Source organism: Anastrepha obliqua, chromosome 6 (genome assembly GCF_027943255.1).
Source record: "Anastrepha obliqua isolate idAnaObli1 chromosome 6, idAnaObli1_1.0, whole genome shotgun sequence".
Classification (NCBI taxonomy): Eukaryota; Metazoa; Arthropoda; class Insecta; order Diptera; family Tephritidae; genus Anastrepha; species Anastrepha obliqua.
The window spans coordinates 3,682,102-3,702,612 of NC_072897.1; the positions used below are offsets into that span (position 1 = coordinate 3,682,102).

The 20,511-nt window shown below is 35.0% G+C and overlaps 1 protein-coding gene across 4 annotated transcripts in view; it reads right to left on the reverse strand.

Moving 5' to 3' along the window:
- LOC129249832 (uncharacterized) overlaps positions 1 to 19,884 on the reverse strand; it is a 45,390-nt gene extending 25,506 nt beyond the window's left edge. For 2 of the 4 annotated variants that reach the window (XM_054889503.1, XM_054889505.1), the window contains exon 1: positions 5,913 to 6,064. In XM_054889503.1, coding sequence (XP_054745478.1) covers positions 5,913 to 5,915 — 3 coding nt within the window. In that variant the 5' untranslated portion in view covers positions 5,916 to 6,064. Of the gene's footprint in view, positions 1 to 5,912; positions 6,065 to 19,820 lie in introns of those variants that run through there. The other 2 variants (XM_054889501.1, XM_054889506.1) reach the window with 2 other exon arrangements.
- Between the last annotated feature and the right edge of the window lie 627 nt (positions 19,885 to 20,511).

Below are 20,511 nucleotides of genomic sequence, written 5' to 3' on the forward strand. Positions count from 1 at the left end.
GAAACTTAAAAAATTAAAACATTTTATCAGTTAAAAAGGCACAACTTAAGAAAATATCACTAGTTAATCGAAAAAATTTCAGTTAAAGAGTCATATCTCAAAATTTTGTTTTATTTTCGCAAACATAAAATAAAATTGAGAAAAATATAGTAGAACCTTCTTCAATGTTGTATATTTTCATGATGGAACAATATTTTCTTTAAATATTACAATAATTTTTACATAAAACGTTTTTCGTCTCTCCTGAAAATCTTAGTATTTTGAGTTGTGACCCTTTTGTATTTAGGGTGCGATATCATTCCTAGCTACTCAAAAGCAGTCATAAAAACCTCTGTTGACATCCAAGATGGAAATATTTTTATAAATATGACTTACATCAAAGAAACACTTTACATACCAGAAGAAATATACTACGAAGAAAACTGGTATAGTCTCGTGGAAGTAGTAAATATTTCAGAGAGTCAAGAAAGTAGAAAAATATAACGACGAAGAATTCATCGAAATCCTTAATTTCGAAACCAATCTATTGAATAATGAAAATATCGACTTTCCCATTAATTCGAACAGAACATTTAAATATTGAAGAAAAACAAAAACTTCTAAAACTATGCCGAAACTACCCGGACATATTTTTTAGAAACATTTTTTTATGAAAATGCTTGTACTTCACTACGCTTAATTTAGCAAATGGCTTCCATCAAATTGAAATGGACTAAAAAGATATCGAACGAAGAAAGGAGAATAGGAACGAATGCCTTTCGGCTTAAAAAATATACCTTCAACTTTTCAACGAGTAATGGATAATGTCCTAGGTAAACTTATGGCAAAATATGTCTTGTCTACCTTGATGACATAATCATGTACTCCACTTCCCTTCAAGAACCCATTCATAGCCTATTGTAAATAGTATTCGATAAATTGCGATCCTCCAATTTTAAAATTCACGCAGATAAATCGGAATTTCTTTACAAAGAAACCACTTTTCTTGGGCATATTGTTTCCACAGAGGTCATTAAACCTCGAACTCGAAGACAAATCTAAAGTTTTATAGGTCTTGTAGGATACTACCGGAAATTTATAAAAGATTTTTCAAAACTCACCAAACCCCTAACTGAATGCCTGAAGAAAGAAAAAACAAATGAACTAAACGACCGTTATATAAATGCTTTCAATACATGTATGTAAATATATTTTAACTAACGACCCCTTACTACAAAACCATTCATATTAGCAACAGACGCTAGTAATTTCGCACTAGGCGCAGTTCTATCTCAAGGACACATAGGTTTCGACAAACATATCTGTCGCACACTCAATAAATCAAAATACAACTTTTCTACAATTGAGAAGGAACTATTAGTCATAATATGGGCTAATAAATATTTCCGTTCTTAACTTTTTAGGCATAAATTCTTGATTATAAAAGACCACAGGCCCCTGACATGGTTGATGTGTTTAAAAGAACCCAATTCAAAATTGGTCAGACGGCGGCTAAATTAGTAAAATATAATTACGAAATAATTTATAAAAAAGGGAAATTAAACACAAACGCAGATGCACTTAGCCGAATCAAAATAGACTCACCAACCACAGTAGACATAAACATAAATAACACACTCTCTAATTAAGGCACCTCTGGTAGCACAGTACATTCAGCAGAGGAAAACCTCAATGATGGCATATATATTTCAAACCTTTAAATGATTTTAATTTACAATATATTTTCGAAAAAAGCCCCAACAGTTCAGAAATATTAACATAAAAGCCTTTCAAAAATAAACAACGGCGTATATTCAGAAAACCAGTATTCACTTAAGAAATAATTACCGAAATTTTCAAAAAATTCAGTATCAGTTGTAAAAGGTTTTCTAATAACAGGTGTTACAAGTGAATCTAGTGCACTATCGAGAGTCGATTACCGATTTTTTATGGCCCGAATTGGATAGTATTGACCTGGACAACGTTTATTTTCAACAAGACGGCGCTATGTGCCACACAAGCAACGAAACCATTGATCTTTTGCGGGAGAAGTTTCCGGACAGTGTTATCTCGCGAATAGGTGATCACAATTGGCCACTGAGATCTTGTGATTTAACACCTTGTGACTTGTTTCTTTGGGGCCACGTGAAAGAGAAAACAGCCGAGGGTCGATTGAAGACCTCAAAGATGGAATTCGTGAGGCTATCGAGGACATAGGGCAGCCACTTTGCAATTCGGTTATGGAAAATTTCATGAAAAGGATATTGTCATGTATGCGTGGTCGTGGTGGTAATTTGCCTGATGTTATTTATTTATTATTATATTAAAAAATAGCATTTTTCTTTCACCTCCTATTAAAAAACCCTTTATTTACTGACGATGACCCATTTCAACCTTAACAGAAAATTGTATTTCCCATTCATGAAAAGTAAAATTACTCAAACAATAAATAACTACGATAAATGTCAAACTCTCAAATACGATAGAAATCCCCCGAAACCTATTTACCAACAACCAAAAACCCCGAAAAACCCCTGGATATTCTTCACATGGACGTCTATAGCATAAACAACGAAAAAATCCTCACAATAGTTGAGAAATTCTCAAAATTTACTGCAGGATATACCCTACCATCTCGAAATAGCATTTGCATAGTAAAATCGCAGATCGAGGATCAGAATTTACTCCAAACATTTTCAAAGATTTTTGTCGCCAACTTCACATTGAATTGCACATCAATTCATTCCAACAGAGCACAAGGAACGCTCCAGTTGAGAGACTTTACTCCACTCTTACTGAAATATATATCGAACCGTGGCAACAACAAGTGGAAGCCATGATGATATACTAATTGAAACATTCATAACATATAATACTTCAATATACTCCGCAACTAATTTAACTCCCTTTGAATTATTTTTTGGTAGAACTTTCCAATTTAATAATACAGTTACATTTAATAACGAACACGAATATCTTAAAAAACTCAATGAGTTTGAGAACTCCCTATATCCAATAATTAAACCAACCAAACCAACCAACCAAATAATAGATAAACTGAACAAAGATCGATCTGAACCAGAAAATTTAGAAAACCAAACACTTTTTAGAAGAGAGGCAAGACGTAACAAAATAACACCAGGATTCTCAAAACACAAAGTAAAACACAATAATATACTGACAATAATCACTACAAAAGACAAGGAATTTCATATATCAAAACTTAAAAGATTACACAAACAACAACTAAACAAAAACGCACATAGTACCCCTATCCTTAGGCTACCACACATATTTCCCCAAACAAATTGACATACGACACATATACAACCTACAGAAAATAGAGAAATTTGAACTTCGCCCTGCAAGAATAATTAATAACTATAATAACCTTATACAAATCATTAGCCTCGATGAATACTTTAAAAGGCTTCACGGGATCACTATATTTATAACAGTAACTAAAATAAAACTCACAGAACTCGAAAACAAAATAATCATTAATAATCACTTATCTATAATAACATCGCTGAATCAATTATTTTAGCAAAACTAAAAATAGTACCGAAATTCATATTAAGTACTACAGAAGTAGGCGAAATATATGAACAAGTGAAAAATAGCATATATAGCATGTAATAAAAACAACATTCTGTTTTTTGGTACAAAGTGCCCAAAGATAGAAGGTCAGTACTACTGTATGCCATTGTAATACACCCAACACACCACGCTCCACTAAAGAAGAAAGATAAAGGCGAGATAAGTTCCATTACGCAACCAGAGCCATATTAAATCGAATTGCAGTGAAGAACCATACGAGATAAATGGCACAGCCCTTCTACACTATATCAATTGCATAATATATGTTAACGATGAAGCCATCAAAGACACCCCGCTACAGTATAAAGAAGAAATTTTCGTGCCACCGGCAACTTATTCACAAATAATACCAAGGATTGTAAAGGAAAAGCTAAGCCGGAAAAAATTAAGAGAATACCAAATACAAGGCTATGAAGCAGCATCAAAGAAGAACAACGGAATATTAGTCGTAATATCCACCTTTGTGATTGCTGACATCCTCATCATCGTATATTTCATCAAGAAAGAACTAACGGCAAATATTTACCGAATTATTTTTTCACTGCTGCCGCCCCAAGCACATCTTTGTGGCCTTCGCTTTCCTTTAAGGGGGAGGAGTTACGGCCGCTTCCGCAACCTCAACGGCTACAACAACACCAACCAACAACCATCGGTAAAGCCAACAAGGGCAAGAAGCTAACCGGCCATCAACACCGGAAAAGCAGACGCATCAAGAATTGGCTAAATTTAAGTTATATGAACTAAATGCTTCTCTAAACCAAATTAAATAATTACTTAATGTAATAAGAGTTGCATATAAATTGAGCCATCCCTACTAATATTATAAATGTGAATATAAGTTTGTTTGTTACGCTTTCACGCCAAAACTACTTAACCGATTATTATGAAACTTTGTACACATGTTATTGGAGGTGTTAGAAGTAACATAGGATACTTCTTATTAAAAAAAAGGTCTCGAGATATAGGTCAAAACGTGGACCCGGGTAACCTTCGGATGTGTATGTACAATATGGATATCAACTGGAAGCTGTTGGTGAATGCTGTAGTTCAGAGTATTTTTCATGCCGCTCCGTGACTAGGGTCTCGAGATAGAGACCAAAATGTGGACCCTAGAATGTGTTTGTACAATATGGATATCAACTGGAAGCTGTTGGTGAATGCTTTAGTACAGAGTATTTTTCATGCCGCTCCGTGACTGGGGCCTCGAGATATAGGTCAAAACGTGGACGCGGGTAACCTTTGGTTGTGTATGTACAGTATGGGTATCAAATGGAAGCTGTTGGTGACTGCTGTAGTTCAGAGTATTTTTCATGCCGCTCCGTGACTAGGGTCTCGAGATAGAGACCAAAACGTGGACCCTAGAATGTGTTTGTACAATATGAATATCAAATTGGAGCTGTTGGTGAATGCTTTAGTAAAGAGTATTTTTCATGCCGCTCCGTGACTGGGGTCTCGAGATATAGGTCAAAACGTGGACGCGGGTAACCTTTGGTTGTGTATGTACAATATGGGTATCAAATGGAAGCTGTTGGTGAATGCTGTAGTTCAGAGTATTTTTCATGCCGCTCTGTGACTAAGGTCTCGAGATAGAGACCAAAACGTGGACCCTAGAATGTGTTCGTACAATATGGATATCAAATTGAAGCTGTTGGTGAATGCTTTAGTACAGAGTATTTTTCATGCCGCTCCGTGACTGGGGTCTCGATATATAGGTCAAAACGTGGACACGGGTAACATTTGGTTGTATATGTACAATATGGGTATCAAATGAAAGCTGTTGATAAGTGCTTTAATACGGGGTAATTTTCATGCCTATTGATGACTAGGGTCTCGAAATATATGCCAAAACGTGGACCCGCCGTGTCTTTGCACCGAATTAAACCAAACTTACACACATTGTTAAGTAGGTATTGAAGATGGTTTCCGTATAGTTTGGATACCTATTGGTAGATAGAGTCTCGAGATATAGGTCAAAACGTGGACCCGGGTAACCTTTGGTTGTGTATGTACAATATGGGTATCAAATGAAAGCTGTTGATAAGTGCTTTAATACGGGGTAATATTCATACCTATTGATGACTAGGGTCTCGAAATATATGCCAAAACGTGGACCCGCCGTGTCTTTGCCCAGCGAAGCGGGCCGGGTTTGCTAGTATAGAATAAAAGGCTCCATAGAATTTAAGTTATATGAAATAAACTGCGTAGTAAGGAAATCCAATATTGTAATACTTATTAATAAGTATGAGTTAATAACAAAATAATATACACTTGTCATATTGCAGTCAAAAAGCTAACTACTTTGTTTTTTTTTTAAACTAGTTAGTGGACGTTACCATAAATCCAGCATTATGGACAGCTCAGGCACGTGAGAGAAGATGTAGTGGGCTCGTTTTATCAATGATCGAGTCTTGCTTTGAGAAATCTGCGCTTGCGTTTATGAATTAAATAGCTTTTTTTGTATTAAAGAACATTTTAAAATGCTGTTTCTGCGCCTATAAAGGTATTTTGTTTTTGTAAGTAAGCAAAATTTCATTAAGTATATAATAAATAAAGGGCATATATTTTATTAAACTTTATAGATATATATTGTATAAAAAATACGTTAACTTCTAGTTGGTGAGTATAAAATTATATACTTTATTGCGATATAAATATTTCAATAAAATACTTCATATAAAATTTTTAGGCAAAGACAAATCGACATCGCATTGGCTTTGTGTCGATTTATTTTTGTGTATACGAGCAAATATATCGTTTCTTGCGTCTAGAACTTGTTGCGGTTCGCCCTTCCTCTTCTGTTCACCCAACCGACCGCAAAAATTGACTGATTGTGACTCTGTCTTATTATGATACTTACTCAATGAATAAACCTATTCAGCTAACTGGACCAGATGTAGTGAAAGACGATACATATTTACGGCGGACGTAGAATGTACTAACATGGTCACAATCTCGAACAAAAATGATGTACCGGTACTGGCACCCTATTTCCACTTAAGTATGTTGTTCGTCTCTTTTTTGCAAGTTAAAGCAAGTATGAATAGGTATGTACAAGTATGATAGGCAAATCAATGTATCAAGTTATAGAGGCGACCAATAATGGCATACCCAAATAGTAAACGACGGCTCTATATAAACAGCGGGAAAAAATGAATTTTGCTAAAAATGTGTTCCTTAGTGGGTTAGACTACGATTAATACTTGATATTCGGTTTTTTTTTCATACGTATATATTTCCAACATCAAAATTTTTGACTTGTGGCCACTCAGAAAGCACTGTACGATTCTGTCAAGCAAGAGCCGTGCCAAAAATAGCCGTGCTCGCTAAAACTTTTTAAGAGTTCGCATTCGTTGTCTGAAGCAATATTTAAGTATATGTAAACATAGATACACTATAGTAAAAAATAGCAGCAGTCTTGTTTCAAAGTAAATTTGTACCTTTACGGCTATATTACTTATTTGGTGCATTTTTTTATTAATTGGATAATTCCATACGTGAAGATATATCTTAATTTAGTATTTATCTTCTAAGAGAGAACGAAAAGGAATAGAGTTGAGATTTTCAATGGTACAAATTTCGAAGACGTAATCCCGTTTTAGGCTAACGGCACATACAGCAGCTAAAACAATGACCATTCGCTATGACTGCCGCCATTCTGTCGCGGACTTCTATGGGTGCATTCATAACAAATGGTTCTGCAAAAGTCGCGCCTAGATGTTGTTTAAAAATAAAAAAGTAGGTTGTCGCTTTATAATTGCCTAATTGTTCAGAATGTCGAGATATCGGTGTTACGCTATAACAAAAATATTCTCAACACAACGTCCAGTTTTTTGTCGCCAGCCCTTTCCTCGAAAGAACCAGTCTCTTGAATTTTTTTCACCAACCTATGAATTATCGACTCTTTCGGCCCATGATTTCCACCAAAAAAATTACGAATTTCGCGATATGTTGTTCCTGAAGATCGACTGTTTTCATAATAATAATAATGTATTTGACAAATGTCAAAAGCGACATAAAGAAAAGTTACCGTCTAGAAATTAGTCAGTACAGACGTACCGGTGGCACTTTTCAAGCACCCTTTATATACGGAATACCATCATTTCCTTCATGACAAAAATTTACAGTTCGCCAAAATTTTTGTCCTCGTCAAGAAACATAGTCTTATGTAAGGCTTAGGAAGGAAGATGTGGCGGTTCGTTTTATGAATGCACGAGTGGTGCTTTGACAAATGTGGACTTGCGATTATTGTATTAAATAACATTTTAGAATGCCCGCTGCAAAGCGGCTATCCTGTTACGCATGTTGTTGCCTCGGCACCTATGAGGTTATTTTGTTTTTGTAAGTACAATATTGTCAATATCGAGTGAGGGACGGCAAATTTCATTGAATGAAGAATAAGTAAAGGGCATACATATGTATATATTTATTAGCATTTATGTATACATAAATACAAATATGCACGTTAAGTATACAATTATCTACTTCTTCAATGAGATAAATATATAAATAAAATAGCTCTTATGTAGTACTATAAAATATTTTATAAAAAATTCTATTATACAAAAATAAAAATTAGCTAAACCAAAATATTAGCAAACCAGCAAATATGCTACATTTGTGCATATATACAAATGTGTGCATGTATATATGGTTGTCCCGCGGGAGGGAAACGGAGCTGGGGTGGGTTTTTAGTGGGTGAGCCGAAAGGCAAGTCTCACACTTTTCGGCTTTCAATGCTTTGTGCCACCTCCATAAAAAGAAAAAATATATATTAGTGGAGTGTCTGGAGCGTTAAAAACGTTAAAACCTAGGATGTCTTAGGGACTAGATGAAATTAAATTATCTCTGCGAAAATGTGTTGTGAATAACATAAATAATAATCTCTACCTATTTAAAAGTTGTGCATTTGATTTTTAAATAGCAAAAATTTATGATTGCAATAACTTATGTGCTATAATGCAAATAACGTTGTAGAATTTATTGTTTTTGTAACAGAAGTGGAAGCAAATGAAAAAATAAATAGATTATGGATAATTAAATGTTAAAAAAAATATATTATGTAAACTATTCGTTTATTTAAATAATTAGCATACAAAAAAAATAAAAAATTGTTTTCTGTTATTATAGCATAAAAGTAAAATCGAATTAATTATTAAAAACAAAAAAATTATGACTATTTAAAAGAAAAAAATGAATTAACAAAAAAATTTGTCTATTGAAAAATTTACATTTTTTCAAAAATCATCTTTAATTTCACTGATGTTAATTATAGGCGCTACATTTAGACAGCTGTCGTCGTGGCACTGTAGGCATGCTACACTGCAGTATAATCCACTTTTTCGGCATCCGCATGCAGCTCCACATCCTTTTTTGCAATTGCAAAATAACATTTTTAATAAATTTTCCGGAGCAGGTAATTGATTCGTAAATATTGGATGATAGGTATTATTGGAATAGTTCCATCCCCAATTTTCGATGATTAAATCATTCCCTAACCACATCTGGATTTGTAGGTAAACCCGTTTTAAGTGTTTAAATGCTGCATCAGATGTGGGAGGTAACGAAGATAAAAGAACACTTGTGTCTTTGCCAGTTGCTTTGATGAAGGAATTGAACCTGAATGTATTCAAATCTGCCATTTTTGCCGAAGCACCATACAGTCCCAAAATACATGTAATACCAGCTTGAAATATATTATTTGCATCTTCATGTACATTTTTAAATACTGCTGCTGAGTCATGTAGATCATTCCGCTTCTCAAAATTTTTGATAAACTTAATTTTTCCTTTGTTGTAAAACGCCGAAGTAGTATCACAGCCCGTGAAAGCATGTAAAAATAGAACATGTTCTTTACATGCTGGTAGAGATTTTTCTAAACTTTTCGATGAAAATATTTGTTGGTTAACTTTGCCTCGGGATGGTTTTAAAAAATATATTTCACGATCAGTAGGCGCCAATGCCGTTAACACAACCAAGACGTCAATGTCTTCAGAAATTACAACAATATTTTATCTTGAGCGATTTTTAACGGCATATTTTCATCAAATTCAATATATGTACTTATATTTTTTAGTGCGCGACGATTCCTTTCAGCAGATTTAATACCGTCCTTCTTATATCCATCAAATACCACGTATGCGTTATTATAATTATTCCTCAAATATCTTACGTAATGTTCGCATATCATTTTGAATGTTTCATTTAATTGCCATTTGCAACGATACATGCCTCCATCAATAACATAATGAACATTTTCTAAGCTTTTCAAATTAATCTGAATTTCTGGGAATAATTCGTAGAAAGTTGATTTTTTTGTCTTTCGCATTTGGCCATCTTCAAACAGAGCAAGTGGATATGGTGCCAGTTCATAATTCATATAAGTTTTTAGTTCATCATCTGTTTTTTTCAACACACAAATACGTTGAAACAGCAACAATGGATCAACAGGAATAACATTGTTATGAAATTTTATTTTATTATTTTTAGCCAATAGAGAATTTATTTTATCTTTCCTTAAAAAATTCAATTCGCGTACATTTTTCCCTTCGATTTTCTTCATAACTTTTAAACCGTCTTCAAAAGCATTGTAACAATTTATACTTTTATCACCGGTAATTCCAGTGGCAATTGACATAATTGCATCTGTATCAGGAAAAGGACTGTGTTCTTTGAAAAAGTCTACCAATCTTTTTACATCGATACCATCCCTTTCTATTCTAGCATCTGTAGAGTCACTGTGTTGATGACTTTTATTGAAAGATATGTCACAAAAATTTTCTATGCTTTGAATAATACCTTTACTATAAATAACTCCTCTGATCCATTTATAAACTACACTTTCAGTGGCACCTCGTTTAAAAGGACCCCCTTCGACGCTCATTCCTTTCATTAAAGTCTGCTCAATAGTCTGATCACTTGCAATACCAGAAAAAAAAAATATCTGATCGCCTAGATGTGATATATACTGTTGTATATTTTTCGAACTCTGCTGGATCCATTATATACTGTAATTCCTTCATATCTTGCAGATAAATTTGTGCAGCCTTCGCATAGGGAAAATGTCCTGATGCGTGGAATAGTGGAATCATCAGCTCAATACTATGTAGATGTAAATTCCAATCCCCCATACGGTCGGCAGCAATGAAGTCTTTCAATATTGTTACCATTCGAAAATACGTAATCCATAGTTTTGATGTTTTATTTTTATTTTCAAGCTCAACTAACTTATCTTCAAAAATTCTACTTAGCATTTGAAATCCTTGGTTTTCTGTAATTTCATTGTAATTGAACATTTCAAAAAACATCGATATTTGTTCGTCATTCAATACATTTAAAAAATCCGCATTATTCTCCTTAAGATCTTCAAAAATTAATTGTGCTAAAGCTTGCTGCAATAAGGTATGAGCACGTACTGCTCTAGCATAGGCACGTCCTGACGTTATGTGATCAATCGTATTTTCTGCATAAATGGTAGAAAGAACTTCTTTTATCCCACTTCCAGCCATAATATAGCCAATAGATCCCATGTAAAACATTAGAGTATGAAACGAGCCTAATCTGACTACAACTAATATTTCATCTGATAAAAACACAGCAGAAGCTGCCGTTCCCCTCTTCCACTCGGTAAAAAAACAATTGTTCGTGAAACTGGCGTCAGAAATATGCGAGGTTTTCAAGTTGCTCCGATAACTAAACACTTTTGCAAAATTTTGGAAGTTTTAAATAAAATCCCAAAATTTTCACTATTACGTATTCACAACATTCGCTCAACACGTGTCACTTATAACTGATTTAGCCAGAACAAATTCATAGTACGTCGCAGCTGCCGTTCCCCTCTTCAAGTTTGACTACCTGCTCAAGGTCTCTTCGACCCGTCAAATAAAATGGAACGTTGGGAAGATGTTTGTCTTTATCTATTTAAGTAAAATTTAACGTAGAACTAAAAAAAAAAATTTTTCCAACTCAATATTATGCTCCAATATATTAATTTTTCATATTTTTTTGTTTAAACAATGAAAAAATTAATTGCACAATATAATATTGGTAGAAGTTACAATTTAGAGCATACAAAAGAAAATCCTGTTGGTTACATGGCAATTCATTCAGTCCCTACGAGATCCGAGGTCAAAACCCCTGGGCACTCCACTATATGGTAGTACACGTGTGTACGTTTACAGTGCGCGTGCTCAGTTCTTCTTAATTCTTCCTCAAACGGCTTTCATGGCTGCACTGGTACGTTGGGAAAAAACTATTGATCGTGCGGTAAAAAAACATTCTCGAAATATTAAGTTTCTTCAGCAATTCGTAAATCTCACTTACACTTTTACCACACTTTTTACAATCAGTGCAATGTGATATTCCTTAGCTCGCCACTCTATTGTTAACAAGCTAAATTTGCCACGAAACTGAGACAATGCATACGCACATACATATGAACGAGGTGTGTTCAAAAAACAAAGTGAAAATTGAGCGGGCTGCATACATTTGACTTTCCATTATTATATTTTTTTTTTAATTTGGTACACTCGTCTCGAAGATATGTTCGCGGTTTTAGCAGTATAGCATGTGTTTTGCGTATTCTGCAATTTTCTACTATCGACTCTTGGGTCTCCTGGACTCTACCAGTGGGACGATTAGGCTTTGGTTTCGATATCATAATCATTCGTCACCAGTTATGACCCTTTTAAGAAAATCTGGACCATCGTTGACGACATTCAACAATATCTGAGCGATGCTCGTGCGATGTTGTTTTTGGTCAAAATTCAGCAATTTTGGAACGAATTTCACTGCCATACGCTACGCCAACCGATATGCCGACATCCTCAGCAACTTCTCTAATTGTGATTCGGCGATTCTACATGACAATTTTCTTCACTTTCTGAACATTTTCATCGGTTGTTGATGTGCTGGTGCGTCCATTGTGAACGTCACATTCACATCTTCTCGACATTCTGTGAAAAGCTTGTACCACTTGTAAACTTTTTTTTAACTCAGAGTACTCTGACCGTGTGCCACTCTCCACATTTCAAGTGTTTTTAAGCACTTAATTCCATTTTTACACAAAATTTGGTACAACGTCTTTGATCCATTTTTTCGATCATAGATTCATAGATTCTATTAAAATATTTTTGAAGATTTGTAATTGACTCAATCTGTGTATTTCCAACTGACAACTAATGTTAAAATGTGGAAATATTTAGTTGGTACTCGTAATAGCTCTTTTATTTTGTTGAGAAGGCCACCGTAACATATCTTATCGAAGATACATCTAGGAATACAGCGGAACACACTCTTTGCTTTTCGAAGGGATTTTCTATAACTTCTGTGACTTGATCGATTGTTGAATGTTTTGGGTGAAAGTCACATTGACGCCTTGGTATCAGGTTCCTCTGCTCAATAGCAAGTAATTTTTCTAGTAGGGGTGGGTAGGAGTGATATAGGCCGATATGATCGTGTGCTAGATTTCCTGGATTGGTGAAAATAATGATGTCGGCAGTTTTCTAGTATATAGAAATGTGCTTCAGTTTGAATGTAGCATTCATAACTTCTGTTAATTAAGTTGAAGTAGTGTTTTAGGATTACTTCAAAGGATAAGGTTAAAGTCAGGTGACTTTGTGGATTTTAATATTTTTAATTCTTCATATAATTCTGAATCCGTTACTGGAGGAATTTCGTCGTGATAACTTGGATCCATTTGCTCTTGATACATCGTATGGTTTGAATATATTTGCATACCTATTTATTTCTGATCTGTGTGTATCATCCGACAAATTGTGGTTCCGTGGGAGTTACACTTATATGTACTGTTAATTATATTAGGGAATGTTCAGAGTTTAAATCTAGTTCGTTTTCTATGCGCATATATTCGAAGGAAAAATTTTTGGTTATGAAAAAATCTATAAGATGATCTGTTGGCCAATACATTGGTGCCCCAGTAGAAAGTTGCATCCAGTTTTTTTAAAGAGCTTTGTAAAGGGTTTTCCAATAACAGGTGTTATTTTGAATATCCTGCTATTTCGGTATATGCCACTTTTGAAGCTGTCGTTTTTTTGATATTTGACAAGTAGAAACTACGCCATTTATAAAAATGGAACGATACACGCTTAAACGACACATTGAAATTATTAAATTTCACTATAAAAATAGTGAACATTTTGCAGAGACGGTTCGTAAAACTCGAAAATTGTTGAGTCATCGTGAAGCACCTTGTCGGACTGCAATACAGAAATTGGTGAAAAAATTCGTTGGTACAAGTTAGTTATGTGAACAATAAAACCCGTGCACGTCGCTCAAGAACAGCCGAAAATATTGCTGCTGTAGCCGAAAGTGTTGAAGAAACCCCAGGTTTGTCCATTCCTGGTCGTTCTTTGGAAATAGGCATTCCACAAACGTCGTTACATCGTATTTTGCATAAAGATTTGGGTCTTAAGGCTTATAAAATCCAGTTAACACAAGAACTCAAGCCGGTCGATCAGCAATAACGTCGTGTCTTTGCTGATTGAGTCGTATAAATGCATGAAAATTCCATCGAAAAATCATCTTGAGTGATGAGGCCCATTTCCACCTCTGTGGCTTCGTCAACAAGCAAAAGTGGTGAATATGGGGCTCAGAAAATCCAAGAGTTATTGTTGAAAAGCCCCTCTATCCTCAACGTGATACTGTTTGGTGCGGTTTATGGTCCGGCGGTGTCATTGGACTTTACCTTTTCGAAAATGAAGCTGGAGCAACAGTTACGGTGAATGGATTACGCTATCGAGAGATGATTAACGATTTTTTATGGCCGAAATTGGATGGTATTGACATAAACAACGTTTATTTTCAACAAGACGGCGCTACGTGCCACACAAGCAACGAAACCACAGATCTTTTAACAAAATAACACCTCTGATTGAAAAACCCTTTATAATTCTCTGCCTTTTGTTCTGATAATTCTCGACCGCTAATTAAAATGCTTAGCATGTTAATTTCCGCCCATTATGCATGAAGAGGAGCGAAGTCCCACAGCCAACTATATACACATATATGTATGTATGTATATATTAGGTGTGCAACTAAGTTCTCGCTGTTTGTCAATAGATGCCACCAGTAGTGTGTGCCAGGCGATTCTAACATAACCTAAATGTCATAAACCAAGCTTAGACATAGGGTAAACAAACTACTTCGACACATTATTGATTTTGTTTTGGTATCATATATCTTGGTTTTGTGAAAATGTCTGATGTTGTGCCGAATAATCGTCATTTGCGGGAAGTGTTGATTTTCCTCTTTCATTCGAAAAATATGGGGCTGAAGCACATTGAGACCTACAAAAACTTTATAGAGATGCTGCTTTAAGTGAAACAACGTGCCGATATTGGTTCCGTCGCTTCAAAGACGGTGATTTTAATGTTAACGACCTCCGCGTGAAGGATGGCCAAAAACCTTCGAAGACGCTGAATTGGAGGCATTGTTCAATGAGGATATGTGTCAAACGCAAGAAGAGCTTGCTTAAGTATTAGGAGTTAACCGCCAATCCCTTCCCAAGCGATTGCATGCTTTGGGAATGATTCAGAAACAGGGGACTTAGGTTCTTTATGAGTTAAAACCAAGGGATGATGAACGTCGTTTTTTCGCCTGTGAACAACTGCTCCAGCAGCAAAAAAGGAAGGGTTTCCTTCATCGCATCGTAACCGGTGATGAAAAATGGATTCATTACAGCAATCCAAAGAAAAGAAAGTCATGGGGACTGCCCAGTCATGCTTCTACGTCGTCGCCTCGGCCGAATATTCCCGCCGCGAAGGTTATGATATGTATTTGGTGGGACCAAGTTGGTGTTATTTATTATGAACTGTTAAAACCAAGCGAAACCATCATTGCGGATCGGTATCGACTTTAATTGATGCGACTGATCCGAGCACTGCGCGAGAAGCGGCCGCAATACACGGAGAGGCATGAAAAAGTGATTCTACAGCATGACAGCGCTCGGCCTCACGTTGCCAAACCCGTTAAAACCTACCTGAAAACACTGAAATAGGGAAATCTTACCCCACCCACCATATTCTCCAGATATTGCGCCGTCCGATTATCACCTGTTCCGATCGATAGCACATGGTCTAGCTGAGCAGCTGCTCCATTTATATGAAGGCATCAAAAAATGGCTTGATCCGTGGACAGCCTCAAAAGATGAACAGTTTTACCGCGACGGTATACGAGATCTACCAGAAAGATGGGAAAAAGTAGTAGCCAGCGATGGTCAATACTTTCAATGATTCACTTGTAACCGAATAAGTTAATAATAAAATTGTATTTTCATAAAAAAAACAGCAGGAACTTAGTTGCACACCTAGTATAAATAATATATTTTATTATGCTATATACAACAATATATTTTATTATATTATAAATGTATATTCGATTCTCGTCCTAGAGAGACGTTTCTGTAGTATGAATTTGAAGTGTGTAAAATGTAGAACGATGCCCCGTTAATCCGCCGTTCCTTGTGGTGGTTTTTGTGGAGGTGCCTTCCACGCAAAATGTATTGGCTTTTCGAAATACGAGACGGTTGCACTGTTGAGGATTGAAAAATTTTTGTGGTCCATGCATCGATTGCATAAAAGCGGCAATCAATAGCTATGAAAAACTGATTGATTTAATAAAGCAAAGTGAGAATAAAGTTGAAAAAATCATTGGTAAAAAAATGCAAGTATAACTGAAGCGGCAAAACAAATTAAAGCAAAGGGCAAAGTGGACCAAATTACAAATAATCAGAGCCGAGTGGAGAAATCAACGGAAGAAGTGAAAAAGTCAAAGTCCGGTATTGCCCCAGTTAAATTGAGACCGAAGATAAATCAAGAGAGCGAAGTAACAAAAAGAGATGTAAAAACAATAATAAAGCCCTCTGAACTGAAAGTGGGTGTAAACAGAATTACGAATAGACAAAATTGTGCAGTATTAATTAGGTGCGAGAGTAATGAAGCGAAGAAATTACTGGTTAATGATACTAAAGAGTGAGAAGTGAGTGAGTAGTTTAGTAGTGAGTAAGTGGTACGACACCTGCCAAAAATGAGAAAACCAAAGATAATGATATGCCACAATAGTTAAAATCAATGGAAATGATGTAATGTGTAATGAATACAAAAAAATTGCACATCGAATGGGACAGGTGTACTTTATACGAAAGCTGCAATATATTGAGGTATTACAGTTGCTGGGGATTCAATCATAAATTCACTGTATGCAAGGAAAACAACCAGCATGTGCCAAATGCGGAGACTCGGGATAATAGTATGTCCGTGAATATACGAATGATTTTCTGAAACGTGTTAAAGCAAAATAAGAATTTACCTGACCGAACTCCAAGTGATTAAAAAAAATGCTTAGAAATCAATCTAATAAAATACAATATTAACAATAACTAAATGCTTGTATCATACTTGAACGCGAGAGGGCTCCGAAAAAATATAAACCAGCTAAAAGCTATCATTTTTGAAACGAGATTTGAAAAAGAATGAAATAAAAAAAGAATGAAATAAAATTGAGCAACTATTCAATAATAAGATGTGAGGTGTGCTTTTCTGTACCAATCCTGAAAGGAATGTGAAAGTATTAAGAAAAGTCGCTGTAGGAAAAATGATTTGGTGGCTCGTGATAAAGGTCAAACAGAAAAATGTAACTTTAACACTAGTGGCCGTCTTTAGATCGCCAGATAAACAGAAAATATATTTCTTCATTTTTTAAAGGGCGTGGTTATGCAAATGATGAAACATTAATAATGGAAGATTATTGATTGATTGACATATAAATAATTCGTACAAACAACAAATTGGACAATTGATTTCTGATAAGGCATAGAAACAAGTAATAAATGAACCCAGGAGAGTAACTCAATCTCGTGCGAAATTAATTGACTAAGCGCTAACGAATATGTCGAATATTGAAGTGAAAGTTAACCCTAACTATTGTATAAAGTAAGCGATCATGAGTCGGTTATAATCAACTAAAAAAGGCATAATCTTAAACAAAGAAAAAATATAAAAAAAACAATCAAATCAATCGTTTTCAACACAGAAACATTTACTGGCGAAATATTAAAAGGCAATTTCGGGTTATAGAAACTTTGACGAGTTGTTTAACAGCTATCTGAGTACTATGAAGATATAAAAATTCAATTGTTTGAAACTGCGAAATGGAGCAGAAAACATAGTTATTGGCAAAAATATAAGCAATACAGAAACCATTTCGTAGAAAAACAAATTTAAGGAGCACGAGACGAAAGGGCAATGTGGAGAACAATGTGGAGAACATCTAGTACTAAACGAGAAAAGGACGAATCGAAACATATCGATAAATGATGAGATGCTAACAAAAAAGCACGAAATAGAAAACAAAATGAATGTATTTTTTGTAAAAAGTGTAGAAGAAGTTAAAAATAGCATTCCAATAGTCGGGCATAAGACGATATACCGCAAAGCGATGTTCAGATCCTGTTCACAATAAACCTACACGATTTAGAAAGGGTGATTAAAAGTATGAACAACAAAAAATGCTTCAATTTGATATCTACGAAAACGATATTGTGTACATTTCACGTAATTGGCCCCATCTTCCTGAATATCATAACCCATTCTCTGAAAACGGGGGAGTTCACCGATAGCTGGAAAATCTCAACAGTCATACCTGTAGAAAAAGTTAAAAACACAGATAAGCCAGAGGAATTTAGTCAAATTAATATGCTGATGACTCGAAGTACAATTATTGAGAAGGCAGTACATAAACAATTAGAAGCGCATATGGATTTAGACAACACCATAGCTGTGAGTCAGCGCTAAATTTAGTGATCACGAGGTGGAAATCAGAAATATCTGAATACAAATGTATAGTGGCTGTCTTCCTAGACTTTAAGGGAGCATTCGAAACAATTCACAGAAGCATTCTTATAAAAAAAAGGACAAAATACGGAATGCAAGGAGTTGAACGAAAATGGTTTGAAAGCTGCTTAAGCAACAGAAAGTAGTGCACAAGGACCAGAATCGACCAGAAATCGATAGCGTTGGGAGTACCTCAAGGAGCGGTGCTGAAAACGCTTCTATTCCGCATATAGGTACATTAATAATATGGCAAAAGTATTACGCGGAGTCAAGATCTGCTAATTTGCTGATGACACTCTACTGTATATGACTGGTAGTTCAATGCACGAATGCATTGAAAGAATGCACACTAACTTAAAAAACAAAGATAAGTAAAAAGTGATCAGATTGGAGTTACTTTTCCTAGTAGAGCTTTTTTGAGGGACCACGGGTGACTACTGTCAAACTAATAATACATAATTTTTTTTAGTATTCATTGATATTTTCTTATGGAAAATTGTATTACGAAAATCGACGCTCTGTGAAAAATGTTCATCGCGCGCTCATGCCTACTTATGGTGTTCAGAGATGAGGCCTATTTTCGCCTTAATGGCTGCGTCAATAAGCAAAATTGCCGTATTTGGGTTGAAGAGCAACTCGAAACCATTCAAGAGAAGCCATTATATCCATTTAAAAGAACCGTTTGGCGCGGCCTATGGGCTAGAGGAATCATCGACCCATATTTCTTCAAATACGAAGCTGGCGCCAATGTAACAGTGAATGGCGAACACTATCGTGCCATGATAAACTACATTTTGATGCCGAAAATTGAAGCAAGTGATCTCCAAAACATTTGGTTCCGGCAAGATGGCGCTACTTGTCATACAGTTAGTGATACAATGGATCTGCTACGTCGGCGTATCGGTGAGCAATTTATCTCCCGTCTCGGACCAATGGATTGACCACCAAGATCGTGTGATATCACACCTTTGGAGTTCTATTTGTCCAAATGTTTTGTGGATAAACCAGCTTCGATTGAGACATTGGAAGCTAACATTACTAAAGTTATTCACGAGATACCGATCGAAGTCTTCCAGCGAGTCATTCACAATTGGTGTTTATGGATGACCGAAATACGGCGCAGTTGTGGCAAACATTTCACAGGGATTATCTTTAAAAAAAATGTTACGTATGGTTCTACATAAAAATAATAAAGATTGCCCAATAAATTTCAATTTTCTTTGCTTTATTTCAATTTTAAATCCGAAGCCTCTAAATTGATTTTTTTTGTTATTTAAAAATGAACAAGTTAAAACTCAATGTTGGCTAAACTAAGGCTATCATAATAAATAGAATTTTAAATGATATATAGGCATAGATAATGAAGCAATAGAAAAAGTTAATAAAATTTAGTACCTGGGCATAGCTATCGATAGAAATTTGAACTTTGAAAGGCATTTGAACAATGTGTGTTGCAAACTTGCCAAGAAGACTGTTTTTTTCGTAGAATAACAAAAATATAAGATTATATAATGTGATGACCAAGCCTCATTTTGAGTATTGTTCCTGGGTTCAACAGAAATGAGAAATAGGCTGCAAAAATACAAAATAAGGGTATGCGCCCAATAACATGAATGCTCGATACTTTAAAATACATTAATATCAACCAAAGAATTAAAATTATGCTGTATTATTAATATTTTTAACGAAACATAACCTTCACCAAAATATATATCAGAACAACTAGTATATGTGGGAGAAGAGCTACCGTTTAAGAATTACTATGTACAGCACTAGTAGGTCACAAAACGCTCTACTATGTAAAGGACTAGAATAAAAGCGAAATAAAATTATTATATATTGATCGATTAAATTAAAGAAAATGTTGTATAAAATAATCATAACATTAAGCAAGCCATACAAAAAATTACAAAATTTATGAAATTAATATTATTATGAATTGAAAGCTAAATAAATAAATATTATATAAAAATTATATATAAGTTAAGGCATGATACCGAAACCTAATATAGCAACAGCATTTCGTTGCGTATACCTCACATACCCTACCGCTTTTTCTGTCAGCCCAGTGCTGACATCTAAGCTC